At 38.1% G+C, this 14,398-nt stretch overlaps 1 protein-coding gene across 2 annotated transcripts in view; it reads right to left on the bottom strand.

The window, feature by feature from the left end:
- Positions 1–14,398, bottom strand: part of LOC134137437 (ethanolaminephosphotransferase 1-like) — a 57,509-nt gene that overhangs the window by 8,538 nt on the left and 34,573 nt on the right. For both annotated transcript variants that reach the window (XM_062570388.1, XM_062570389.1), the window contains exons 7-8: positions 3,736–3,784; positions 1,430–1,610 (exon numbers count right to left, since the gene is read on the bottom strand). In XM_062570388.1, the coding sequence (XP_062426372.1) occupies positions 1,430–1,610; positions 3,736–3,784 (230 nt within the window). The remainder of the gene's footprint in view (positions 1–1,429; positions 1,611–3,735; positions 3,785–14,398) is intronic.

Genomic DNA, 14,398 nt, shown 5'->3' with positions numbered 1-14,398 from the left:
TCATGTAAACCTCTAATAATGCAGTAGTTGTTTTGGTAAAAGGAAAAAACAAGGCCTTAGGAATATGCATTATACTCAACATCTAATAAACTGCAGCCTACTAAGCCACTTCTGGTCTGCCTTACTATTTTTTTTCTGCAAGCATCCTGCTACAATTGCTCTTGCTTGTTTAAAAATGTATATGCAGAACCTGCCATCTGTCAAGCTCTGGAAGCACTTTCCTCACCAGTACGAAACTGTATTTCTCATTTAGGAATATGTGCTCTTCTCTTAAGAGAAAAGGATACAGTAAGTAATGAAAAATTCACACAATAAAACTTATAATTCATGAAATAAAAATGTCAGTTCTTGCAAGATTAAGTCCTTAAGAGAGAACTGTTTGATTTTGGAGCCTCAGAAGCACACACTCATAGAATGCACCTAACAAGCATCACAGTTCTGATTTCTTTTCCATTCCTCAATACAAATTTCTAGTGGGATTATGCTTTCCATTTTAAAATCCTGCATTTTCAAAGATCTCTCTCACCATTCAGGGAACTCTAAGACTTTCACTTTCTAAGTTGGATGTAGTGGTGCTCAGTGACAGGGTTTTTTAGATGGTGTTGGAGACTATGTTCCTAAAATAACAATAGTCCCAATCCCTCAGGGTATTTCAGTGCCAACCGGAGGAACACTTTTGTACCTGGCTGCTGCTCACCCCCCCTCTCCTAGAAGCCAAACAGGAAAGCCCAGGGTTACCTGCAAAGGCCAGCTTTACTGTCTGGCTTCACCAACGTTTACATTCCCCTGCTGGCATTAAAAAGAGGGAAATTGGTCACAGTGATGATGTTGTATAGGAGAAACTAACCTCTGGGCAGAAAGCCACTGCAAGGCCCCTGTATCATTAAACGTCTTTCCCTAAAAACTGCTGTCAGTGGTACCTCATACTGAACGGTGAAGGGGAAATACGAGATCAACTGAACTGTGCCTGCACCACATTAATGGGCAGAACAGCAGGGAAGGCCACAGCCGCTCCTGCTCTTGCTGGTAAATCTGTGTCTGTATTTAGCTTTATTGTACTTAGCCAAGTCTCTGGTTCCGCTTATGAGTTGGTGAATATCTGTTATATCTGTGGAAGTAAAGCCTCTCTAGGGTTGTTCATAAAACTCTGGGGAAAAAAAAAAAGAAAGAAAAACTCATAAAAATTTTATGCTGTCATAGAATAAATATCCAAAATCCAGTACTGCAAGTTTCACTACTCTGGATAACTGCTGCAGTGTGGTTTATATTTACAAGAGAGAGCATAACACAGAGGTGGAGGAGCAGTGTAAGTGATTCTGCTGAGTTTTAACTACAGTTCCCGTTCCCTTATTTTTATTCATGTAAAACTAGAAGTCTCACTGACAGAAAGCTATCTCTAAATACATACCATCACGACAAATATACTTACAATAACATTTGAGAAAGTAACCCCAACCATCCACAAAAACAATCTTGGTTGCTTTGCTAATATGTTGCCTGGCGATAAAGCAACCCAGACTGTAAGAAGAATGAACAGCAACAGAGGTGACACAAGAGGTAGCAGTCCTTCATACAAAGAATCATTCTTCAGTGTTTTCTTTAAATGTGCTCTGTAAATAAATACAATGATTTTACGGAGTAAGAAAATTTATCCAGTCTACTTCCCCACATTAACTTCAAACTCCAGCCTCAAGAATGTATCTTACAAACAAGACTACCTGTGCAAACATGTTAGATACCCAGATACTTAAAGACAATCTGTGAGATACCCTAGTAACATTTATTTCTGGGCTAAAATTACGTTTTATTCATTAGCTTCTGGTCAGCTTCACCTATTCATCACTGTTTCACAATAAACTACTAAGCTTGCACAGTGAGCTGCAGTAGCTCTGTTACTCTTGTTATCATCCAAAGGCATAGCACATAGACTTGCTGTGAATTTAACATATATAAATTTGTAGATCACTAAACTTCATGAGACACAGAAATGACTTCAGCCAATACGGCCCAAACATTTTCAGAGACAACAGTCATGCACACGACTGGCAGATAGTGATTTTGTCTACGTCCAGAGTGATGCTGCTACATCACCCTGCAGCAAACTTGCCTAAAAGTGGGTTGTTCTTTTTTTTTTTTTTTTTTCCTAATTATAGTACATGCAAATTATTGATTTACTGTGTCTTCCTGGATATTTTCTTGGATATTTTAAGCTTCCTTCTAACGGTAGTCACATTACAGGTAGTAATGATGGACTGTATTTTCTGTCAGCTAGGGAGAGGCTAACTGCAAGATCAATAGCTTTTGCATCCTTCTCACTCAAGTAAAATTCCTATTGAGAGGCTACTAAATGAATGGAAGGTTTAATTCACTAAAGTTCACTATGAATAAATCAATTCTTCGTAATTGTGGTTCAGAAAATTCTGTTTGATGTGTACTGGGAAATGTCTTGTTTAAAATGTCTGAGTATTTGTGTTTATAAAAAATAGCTAGACAAAAATCCAGTAAGTATTTCCCTCATTCTAAAAACCAATAGTCTTCCAATAAAATAAGACTTGAGAACTGGCAGCATGATGAAGAACAGGAGAAGGTTATTGGAAAAACTCAAATTCTTCATCATCAAATAATTTGTGAGTCCAAGCAATCTCGATGGGATGTTTAGAATTACTGTGCTCTTCTGTTTCAAGGAACGAGAAATCCCACCAGAAGGCCTGAGAGAAAATAGCTCAGATCATGACATGAGAAGGAAAACACTACACCAAAGTCCTGAAAGAAGAAGGAAGAAAGCAAAAACTAAGCATTCCTCAGATTAAATGATGCTGCTAGAGGGCCTTGGTGGTGCCAGAGGTGCTCTCCTCCCCCTCCAGGTTTCTCTGCCTTTCTGCAGTTCCCTCAACCTCTCCTGCCCCAGATCTCCTGATTTTCCACTTCTCCTGCCCCAGATTCGAGGCTATTCATGCTTTTATAAACTACAGGGAGTACTGCAATGTGAAAAGGGTGGTTTAGGCACTATGTATTACTGTTTTGTATTCTCTTCCAAATTTAAACATTAATATTCATTTCTACTAATTCCTCAAGACAGGGAGTGACAGTCCCTTCCCGCCCCTCCCCGCCCCAGGACACGTAGACTCTGAGAGACCTGATGTGACACATGAGTGAAATGAGTAAGCAAGTATGGAAAAAGGCAGGACAGCATTAATACAGGCCATCAAAGCACAAATTAGCTGTGGATAAAATTTCTAGGTGCAGTAAGCTAACTGTTAGCAGTAATCACAGTTTGCCACCTGCCTAGCCTGTATCTGATAGCAGTTATCTGCAGACTTCATATGGAGAAGAGTTTTACAGATGGCTCTGAACGACAATAAACTAGTTGACGGAGTGGAGCATGGCCAGCTGCAGAATTTTACCTACAGCAGGTAGAATTTACAAACCACACTTGACTGCAAATAAAATACCTATCTTTAACTACAGAGCATTCATCAACTTACTATCCAGGTGGGACTGACTGGAGAATGACATGGGAAAGGAAATCTAGAGAGTTATAAACATGGAAAAGAAGCCAGGCGGATTCTGAAAACTTGACCACAGGAAAACCCTACCGCGCATTATCAGGACAGGATCTGGCTGAAAGAAGCTAGGCCATTTCAAACATTACATTTATTTCTCAAGTGAGGAAATCATTAAATACACTCAGTTAAACAGGAGGGGATAGAAATTATTTAATGCTAATACACTTACCTGTGAATGTTGTATAGTGTTTGTGGAAATGAAAGAAATAAACTGAAGCCTGGAAAAAAAAAAAAAGATTGAGATGCAATGATTTACAGTCATGCAGTGAAGATGGCCTCACAGGTTTCTCCCCTGATAACAGAGACAGTCTGATATTTATAACATGACTCAGTACTCCTGTCCTCAGTATATAAACTGAGTTTAGAGGATATGGGCAATAACATAGCTTCCCTTATTTTTTCAAAATTTAGTTAGTAGAAAGAGTTGCTGATGTTCCTGCGTAACGAGTGACAAGACCTGGAAGAGCGTTAGCAATGATGCTATAGTTACTAGGTAGGATCAGGCATCTGCAGTACAGATCCTCTGCAGGAGCCGAGAAAGCTCCTGCCCTGTTTTCCTAGCTGCTCTTTGTTCCTGGAGAAGGAAACAGGTCTGACATCAAACACTTTCAAATGGGATAGGGCAGGACAATTAACAACAAACCATGCGGCCCATGTTACTGGGGAAATTATAGCCTTATAGTTTAAAATACTAATTCACCTAATGGCCTACTTTGCTGATATAATGACCATGAAATGACTTCATTGTCACAGCTCTTGCCATAGCCATCATTTGAATGAGCGATTTTTTTTTTAATAGAGTTGTGACCTTCCTGGAGCTAAGAGTTAAGCAGCAGAAGACAAGGAATTTTGTTAACCACCTCTGGGATCACCAGCGTAGCAGCTGTGAGCCCTCGAGCTAACCGAAGACCGCTGCACGAGGCCCTAACATGCACATTCACAATATTCTGGTACCTCTAAGGGACAAAGACAAATATCCAGCAGGAAGTGCAGATGAAGGTGAAAAACAAAGTGCCAGTATTAGTCAACAAGGGGGTGAGAAAGTACATAATTCTTCTTTGGTCTGTGACACATTCGCTGCTCTGTGTTTCCCTGGAGGAGTCTTTGTTTTGGTTTGGTTTTTGCTCTTTTCTAGGTATCAAGTGTTTTCCACCTGGTCCGTTTGCTGCTTGGAAATTCTCTGTGGAGCATATTTCTATGTCTTTCATATTATAAGGCCTGAGGATTGTCATAGGTGCACTAAATTCATGCAAAATTAGTATTTTGTTACAGGGTAGAATAGCACTCTCTGATGATGTAAACTTTTTGGTTTAAACTTTAAAAAAAATCCCCATTACAAAATAGCATAATGTTTGTCTATACAGAACACAACCAAACTTTTATCTCACTTACGGAAATAAGGTAAATTAAGATGCAGTAAGAATGAACATAGGAAAGACCTATTTTAGATTACTTTGTACTGTGGCCAACATGGCACAGTAGGATTGCAAGAAATGTCAGTGTTTACCATTCAGTACTCATCACAGAAATACCTAAGTCTTTAGCATGCTCCAGTCAGCCTAGCACCTAAAGACAAGGAAAACTAAACCACCAAGAATAGTGGAGATCAGGACTGTTAGAAAACAAAAGCACGAAGAAGAGATGCAATAGGTAGTGTATAATCCCAGCATTTTTTATTATCTTTTAAAGAGGAAGAAACCAAGATGTGGAAAAAGAATATACAGATGAAAAATTTCAGGTATTGCATTTTTATGTGTTTTATTACTTGTGTTATTTCCTTTTACAAAAGATTAGAAAAGGCGCTCTGCTGCTTTACTATGGCAGTATCTCCATGGCAGCATCAAATAGCTGAATGATATGCAATTGAAGTAATATCTCAAATATTTTAAAAATATATTTATAAAATTCTCAAGCTTAGCACTTTCAAAATTATCTGTGTTTAATGTGCATTGCAGTTAGCTATGTTTTCTATTAGGCAGGGAGGGCTAGCTCAATAAAATCTTGAGTTACGTACAGCAGTTCCAACATCTGTATCACATTAGAGCAGACATGAGACAAAACATTGACTCTTGAGGTTAAATCTAAATTTCCTGCTGCAATCCTGAAGTTTGATTTGTTAGGAGAAAAGCAACCAAGAGGAACAGAAATAGAGACTAGAACTAGAAATAGAATTCAAAGACCAATAGTTGCCAACAATTTGTTATTTTTATGAAGTGCCATTTTAGTTAAAAATAACACTTTGACCACAAACAATCCCCAAGTTAGCCAAAAGTCACTTTCAGAATGGGACCATTACACCAGTTACTCCTCTGCATTTTTATTCCCTTTTAACTGAGTGAGAGCTGAGGATGCGGCAGGGAAAGCAAAGGGTGTTTCCCTTTTCTTACGGGATTTTCAAAATTCCATCATTTCCTACAACATGTTGCTTTCCCATCTTTCTTTTTTCTTTTCTTTTCTTTTTTTTTTTTTTTTTTTTTTTTTTTTGGCTGAGGAGGCCTGGTTTGGGGGCTGCTTTTGGAACTCATTAAGACTGTTTTTAATTGGCATTAAGGATTCCTTTGTGCCCAGGAGCTAAACTGCTGCTTCCGCATTGCTGCCATTCCCTGCTGGTCTTGGGAACAAAAGGTACAGCCCGGAGAGCTAACCTTACGGCTATCGCTCTGGCACTGAACCACCTCCAGTGCTGCCCAAGGGAGGATATTGGTACTTTTAAAAAAACGTCCCAAAAGCATATATTTTATTTTAAAATTATTTTTAAAAATCATACTGAGTGCATACTTTCAACGTATTACAGCAAACAGAAGTAGTTGAGTGTTTATTAGAAGTATTATTGCTGTTGCAGTATTTTTTCCCTTTAATATTTTCCCCCATTTTCTAGCTGACTTAATTCTTGAGACACAACTGTAACAAAGAGGCCTGTTTTAAAAGCAGAAAAACTAAAGCACAGATGGGTGGCACAGACACATACATGGAATTCCTGTGTCACGCTCGGCTGAAAGTATCAAGCCCAAAGCCTAGGATTTAAGTACAGTCCTGTGCCCATTTGTGTGCCTTGTACTATCTTAACTCCCTTTTTTAAGAAATAAAATAAGCATTTGCAAAGCTGTTTATCAGGAATTATTTTGTCTGTATTAAGAAAAACCCAAACAATGCATTCAGTAATTCAGGATTAGAGATAGGTCAGAAATGAAGATATTTCTGGCTTTCCATACAAATAAAGATCTTGTGTGTGTGTGTGTGTGTGTGTGTGTGTTCGAAAAGATAATTTCCATCAATTCTGGTGACAACTTTAGTTTTCAATTGGTGCTTTCAGATTCAGTTCCAAAACAATTCTGTGTTACCTGTGTAATATTTCTAAGTGAAATCAAAAAGAAGGCTATCATCTGACAGATACCGTAGTATATTTGTGCCCTGCGTTAGTCTCTCACCCTAATCCAATGGCAACATACTCAAGCTTAACTCCATGAGGGCATCTTAACCATGCCTTATCCAAAACCTGTAGACTGCTGGCCTATGAGTCCACAGCACAACGTACTTACTTAGTGTGGCTTCTGTACCTGAATTTAGACATTTCTGTAAAATACGGACTTCTTTGTTGTACAGAAAGAGAAGGTAAGTCCAGACATGAAGTCCTAACACTACTGTCATTCCAGAAAATGCTCTTTCAGTAGCCAACAAGAGATATCTCTCGTGATTTTCAGACAGAGGTGGAAAAGTCTAGCTCAGGTAACCAGGTTCCTGAACATACCAAACTTCACAGATTTTAAACACTAAGTAAAGAAGCAACTGTACACCTGAAACACTATTTTAACAAATTATATCACTTCAAAGGAGGAATTATGTTTATCTTAGCTGTTTCTTCTCCATTCCTTTCTAATTGCAAATCACATTTGTTGCTATGTTTCTGACAAGTGAACCATCCTTACACTGTCCTAAGAAAACAGTAGTAAAACCAGCAGCTGAAATAGTTTTTAGTAATTGTATCTTCCTGATATTTCAAAGTCCAAAACTCAGACAGTACAATATCCTGATGTCATTTTTAGGTGGACACCACACTTGAAGCGGAGAGAATTTGTTCAGATAAGGATCTTTCCATTCCTCTTCCCATCCCCCCAACAAAAAAAGTCTTCTCAGAGCAATAAAATTTCTTCCCATGTTGGCTGCAGTGAAGAGCTCTGTGCAGACCTTTTCCTTGGAATATTGCAGAAGTTTAGCTCAATAAAAAACAACTCTTTTAACACTGAGTAGTTGTAGTTGCATTTCAGGCTACAAAATTAATGTGTCGTACTCCTGTCTGATGCTTCAGTTGTTCATCACTCCACGTTGCCTTTTTCAGTATACTGCTTAACTGCTTACCCTTTCTACCTCTAGATTTGTAATTCATCATAGTCAATGCTTGTTAAAGAAATGGGATGTTAAATACATTTTTGCACTTTCTTAGCAACTAGACCAAAAAAAACCAGATTAAAAATATTTAGGTCTCACAGCTTTGAAAAAATCTCTGTATAGTTTTCCCACATTTCTTTCAATTTCTTCCACATTTAAAGTAGCTAGACATATGGAAAGATCTTAACACACTGAATGTTTAGCACACCAATCAGTATCTAAAAGCAAGTTTCATTAAAAGATGAATATTTAGAAGCACTTGTAACTAGAACAGCAGCTTTTTATGGAACATTTGGATTTTTGTGGCCATTTCTAGAGAAGACAACTTTTTAAATTGGTTGTGCAAACAGATAATTATGTCTTGAGCTGTCCACTGATCATAAAATTACATTTTATTATTATATACAATAGCAAACTTAGAAGCACTTAGTAATTGAAAAAAAAACTCTTGGAAAATGAACATGTAATTTTCAGACTTAATTGAGCCTGTAAAGTCTGAACAAATCAAGCAATTTAAACATACATGAAAACATATCCAAACATATCTACACTGTACAAAATGATTTGATATGGATAAAGAGCACCATGTAAACATGAGCACTGTCCTCATGCGCAAATTGCAGTGTATGTTTTGGATGTTCAGCATGCAAGATGCTTCTGGAGAACAAAGGCTATAAAGGTGTGCACTTAGCATGCTTTCTGATTTACAGTCTATACATCTCTCTCTTGAATTGGTCAGTGTAGTACAGAATAAGAAATATATTTATGGATACAATTGCTTCTTTGATGTAGTCCTATTTACAAAGCATGTACACGAAGTTCTCCCTTTCTGGGCACAGCAAGAATCAAGCACCAGAGAAAGCGCTTCTTTATTTGAAAGCCCAGGACTGGGTGGCAGAAGCGCTCTGCCTAGTGAGCGCCCTTGTTTTGCTTTCTTTTAGGCTCTTGCTAGCTGTGAAGTGGCTCTTCACAAATTACACCATGAACCAACACCCATTCCCACTTGCAATTAGTACCCCATGAAACCACTCTGCCTTTGGCCTTCAGTGCTCTTGCTTTCTGGGTTATTGTGCTGGCTATTTCAGATGAGTTACTCCAAACATTAACTTAGCTGCTTTTTATGTTTATCCTGAATGACAGGTGGGTATTTCACACCCTTTACTTCAATGAAGTCTCATGCAATCTGTCACAACTGTGCTTTAAAGGATGCTAAAATGGTGACAGACATATCCACAAGCCAATACATGTTAACTACACTTCTAAAAGAAGGCCAGTCAAGGCCTGTACAAGTCATAAAATTTTGAGAACATATCACTTTCTGTTTAATCACTTAGCTATTCATTAGTAAAGCAGAATGATCAACCACTTTCCAACGGGAGCCATAGGAAGCCACCACAAAATGACTTATTGATATGAAGCAAAAAAAAAAAAAAAAAAAAAAAAAAAAAAGTAAGTAATAGATGTAAACGAACAAAAGCTCATTCCTTCTACTGTCAGAAATGCATTTTGTTGACTTTGTCATTAGTGCTTTGCATTACTGCAAAAGAAATTCAAGATCTTGCTACAGAGGTTCACAAGATTCCAAGTTTTCTAAAAACAGCATGAGAAAGCAACTTGTCTCATTCAGCAGCAGTTTCCTAGAGCAGAGTTAGAGTACCACATTCAGATTGCTTCAGCCAAAAGAAATCTGCCTACTTGCTATAATGCAGAATTGCTGAATGGATTCATAGGGGATAAACGCCCCTAAGGATTAGCCTTAAGGACTCTGAGATATATTCAAGTGAATAAAATTACACGTACACTTTAACTTCTACTTTAATGCTGATATAGACAAAAAAATATGTTCTTAACCAAAGAAATGTGACTTTCTGACCATGACTGTTTGGTCATGTCCATCTAAACCTTTTATAATACTGAAAAAAGGACAGACTATTGTATAACTGTTCATTGCAAAAACTTCTGTGTCCTCCTTTGGTACATACGATATAGGCCACTGTTTAAGAACAAGGCACTATTTTAGATGGATAGCTGGGTTAATCCAGCATGACAATGCATATACTTGGCATGTTTCAAATGTTGTAGCTTGGTCTCATCATTAGTTTTTTGCTGCTATTATGTTACTGTTTATGTTTATTCCGTACTTTAGACAGTTAAATAGCTCTGAAAATGAGTGCATCCCAAGGAACATGCAACTCAATCCAATACACATCACAGGAAAAAATTCTGAATACTTTGGTCCCCTTTCTAAAAGAAAGTTCAAGTTTCAGATCTCTGACAGCTCTTAGTACTCCATTCACATTTGAACCTGTGTATTTGAACCTGTACTGTGGAAATCTGTGCCAGCTTTGCCACAGACTTCACTAGCCAGGAGATCTGAGTGCTACCAACCAGATAAGGTGGAGTCAAACGTGCCACTATTTCTGGATTACGGAATTATCCAACCTATGTGCCACACACCACTGAATTGCATCGCATCCACTCTACGCTCTAGTGGCCCTTTAACCACAAAGTATATTCCCCTGGCGGCAGTTAATACTGAGGAGCAGAAGGAATCTTTCTGTGCATCCAGGAGTCATTTTTGCAATCTGGTTTCCTAGGGAATGAAGCTGATGTGATCATACTTTGCCTGCTCGTGTGCATCCTACCATAACTACTGAGTCTCTGGTCAATTATGAACAAACTCAATAGATCGGAAGAAACTTTCTGTAAGTTGCATGGAGATAAACAGTCAGGTAGAGGAGAACAGACCTATGACCTATCTACACTTACGACCCAAGACTAAAGAGGACTGCAGCCTGAACTCAAACTTTATTAGACGTAACAGAATCCATCGCATAGGGAGCTAGCATGAATGTCCCAACTATGGGAAAAGTTTCATTCAGAACACGCATCTGATATGTCATCTAATTGCAGATTGATGGCAGAAATCCTCAGGAAACCATGATCAATTAATAATGCGCCTCCCTGAATTACTGGTTTTTATTTCTCAATGAAAATCTTATGAAGTTTATAGCATCTTGTGGCTTTCATTTGAGGTACTAGACTTCATCTAGAGAATTAACTGTTTCAGAATGCTCATTATAAACATTTTATATCACTCACAACCTGATAGCACAGTGACAGAGAATGCTAGACATTTCGGGTACCCTGGAGGGGCCAAAATGATAGCCCTCACCCCAGTGGTGTCCTCTGGAGAGACCCTAGTTAGGCAGACAGTGCTATGGGACAATTGTGTTTAAATCCCAACAAGGCCTTTGGAGTGTCATCCACAAGAGCCTTGCTGAGACCACAAGTAATCAGTTCCAGCTGAGCACTCATGCACATAACGTTAGAAAGGTCTGGCTACTTTCATGTGAAGAGAGAAGAGGCATTTCTGTCTAGCAGCCAGGATAACACACTATGGAAACAGAAGAAGAGCCTTATTTATTTTGTTTGGTGTTTAGCTAGGTGTGTGTTTTGGAGCTTAAGGACTGGAACCTCAAGATGGAATTGCATTCACTGACTGCGAAAATTATGTGTTTCTATTCACTGGGTAGCAAAAGAATCCCCATAAAATACTCTGTAGAGTTTTCTCTGCTTCACAAGGGAGTCCTCCAAGGTCACTGCTCAGCAGCTCAAGCCTTGGCCTTCACTGTGCTAGAGAGTTCCCAAGAACATATGTAAAATCCTCTCTTGGGAGGCTTTCCTAAAATATCTAATCTAAACACCAGTATTGCTGCAGTTTTATGTATATCTTTGTGTGTTCTGGCACCTGATAAAAATTCCATTTTCAGGGAATGAGTGTCACCTGGTGAAACCACAGCTTCCACTGAGGATGTGCTTATAGTAGAGTTCATCTGTAGGTTATATATGGGATATTTCTTTTCTTTTCTTTTTTTTTAAACAGAAACTCCAGGAACGACATTTGAAAAATTCCACTCTTGTTCTTTTCATTTGGATTTCTTCCCACCTTAAAAGGTACTAGCTAAAGCCCAGCTGTTTCCGGAAAAGTGAGAGCTCAGCACATGAACTCCTGTTGCGTACAGAACAGTAAAAGCAAGAAACTACATGCATGTACTTTGCCAAATACTCATGAAACAGATACAGGTTCATTGTTAAAACAAACACTAGCAACTAATAAATGCCATCAAATAGTAAAGGATAGCCAGTTAGAGTTTAATAGCTTTTCTCAGGGTCCTGGGAAACAAACTCGTAAAAAGCATCACAGACCTACTACGTCGCTTTGTATTTTAAGTAGTCACAAGGGCATTTAACTGAAAATGCTAGAGAATAGGTTTTCTGATAAAAACAGATCTGAATGAGCAAGATAAACTTGCTCCAGTCTCTCTCTAAGCGAAGAAATAGCTCAATGTTCCTACTTGCTCAGCCCTTGCTGAAGGTTAGACTTACTTACAGGTTTTTAGTAATCACTGCGAAGTCTTGTAATTTATTGTAAGCTTCTGCTAACTTTATACATCCATTCATCCATATTCACTGCACACAGGTCACCCAATGATAACCACTTTAATCACTGTCGCTGAACAGAGATTCAAACCTGTAATGAAGTTGAATTGTTTTCTGAATCTATGTGATCCTAAGTGGAAGTTGCTCTCTTATTTTAACACAATACAATTTAAAATTAGCATCTGGTTTTTAAAAAGTTACAGTGTACTGTGACTATTTGGTAATAATACAGTCAATCAAGACAGTTCACTGCATACCTAAAACCAATATTTAGCTATATTAAGCTGAAAAGGCTGCCCTGCTAGTGGCACTGTCGATACTGTGTGAAAACAATGTTTTTAAATAATTTATGCCTAATCTGCCTGGGACAAAGATGGAAGAACCACTCAGTGCTCTGCCTAAGGATCCATTCATGCATGAGTACTGTATGAGACAGAAGCAGCACTTCGTAACTGGAAAGAGACATTAGTCTTTTTTTCACAGTTATTTTTGGCTGAATACGTAAAAGGCTGCTTGCTTCTGCAGATTTTATGGCATTGATGTCCTTCCCTACCACAAATCATCTTCACATGTTGAACAGTGTGAACTAAACCTTCATCCATGACTTCCCAAGCACTAGGGAAGTCATCACTTTATGCACTGAACTGGTTGTCATGTCCCTTAGTGACAAGAACGAAAGAAGTGATATGCGTGGCACAGAAAAAGTGTGTTCAATGGGGTAGTTCATGCTGACATATAACACTAACACATATCTAACTTGCCACTTCTGGACAAGCTAGCATCCATCTCTCCGGGACTTGCAGTGCAACTTCCTGAGCTCAGATCATTCCCTATTCCCTTCATCTATTACCAGCCACCAGAGGGCATTTTGTAAGCACAATGATGTGATGATATAAATTGAATAATTTATCAACTATTAAAAAGGCAAGCTCTGTTTTTTCCCCTTCTGTTATTTATTTTCTTAAGAGTGCAAAAACCAAGCCTGACAAATAAAAACACTGTACCACCTCAGTCACATGCGGTCAACTTTACACTCTGGATGAAACACAAGGAACTGTCAAAACATATCCTTGTCCATGCAGCTTACAAAAAACAAAGCCAAAATACAGGGTCATTTCAGAAGTTCTTTAGGATCTGTGAATTCTGGTAAGCACCACAGAGGCTTAGGACAGTATCTTCTGAAGATCTGTCTATGAGAAAAGATGGTGAGAACATATGTGAATGTAGTAGATTCAAATTTTCCTCCAGGAAATACTCAGATAGTTCCTAGTTAGAGTCAGTGAACTTCAATATCCTTTTTTTGGCTCAAGGATTAAAGACATTTCCTGGGATATATGTCTTTACCGGATGTGTCAAACACTTTGTTGGTCCCCTCTTTTCCTAATTTGAATGTTCACATAAAAATCTATAAAATGCATAAGATTTTTTTTTTCACTTTTTAAGCAACATATTGAAGTTATTTCCCACATGCATGTTTTTATCTGGGACTACCATATTTTAAACTGTTAAAATATAACTACTTTTGCTTCAACCTAGCTGTAACAGTTTAAGAAATGCTCAATACTTTTTCAAACTACAGCAGCAGCATCAAATAAGCAAATGAGCAAAGAGGCTATTGGTATGTATGAAAAATGCATCACTTCTGTTCTACAAGTAATTTTTTCTGTTCTACAACTAATTTTTCAAAGTGCTTAGCAATCCCCTAGACTCCTTGTCGGATTTACAGTTGTGCCACCTAACATTATTTAAATAATACCTTTATTCCTTCTTTCCATAAGATTTGGAATCATATTGTGCTGCAGGCTAAAAAGTTAGATTTATACCATATGTAAATGTGGACAGGTTATCTGAGTGACAGCAGAAATTCCTGCAACTTTGAAAAATAGTTAACCTGCCAGCATAGAATACTCAACTCCACATGGAATTAAGGAACATTTTCTTTATCATTTGTGTACAGCAGGTATGAATAGAACAAGGAAAAATGTCTCCAAAATGATCTACTT

Source organism: Rhea pennata, chromosome 2, assembly GCF_028389875.1.
Source record: "Rhea pennata isolate bPtePen1 chromosome 2, bPtePen1.pri, whole genome shotgun sequence".
NCBI lineage: Eukaryota > Metazoa > Chordata > Aves > Rheiformes > Rheidae > Rhea > Rhea pennata.
This window is presented reverse-complemented; position numbering and strand designations above follow the sequence as displayed.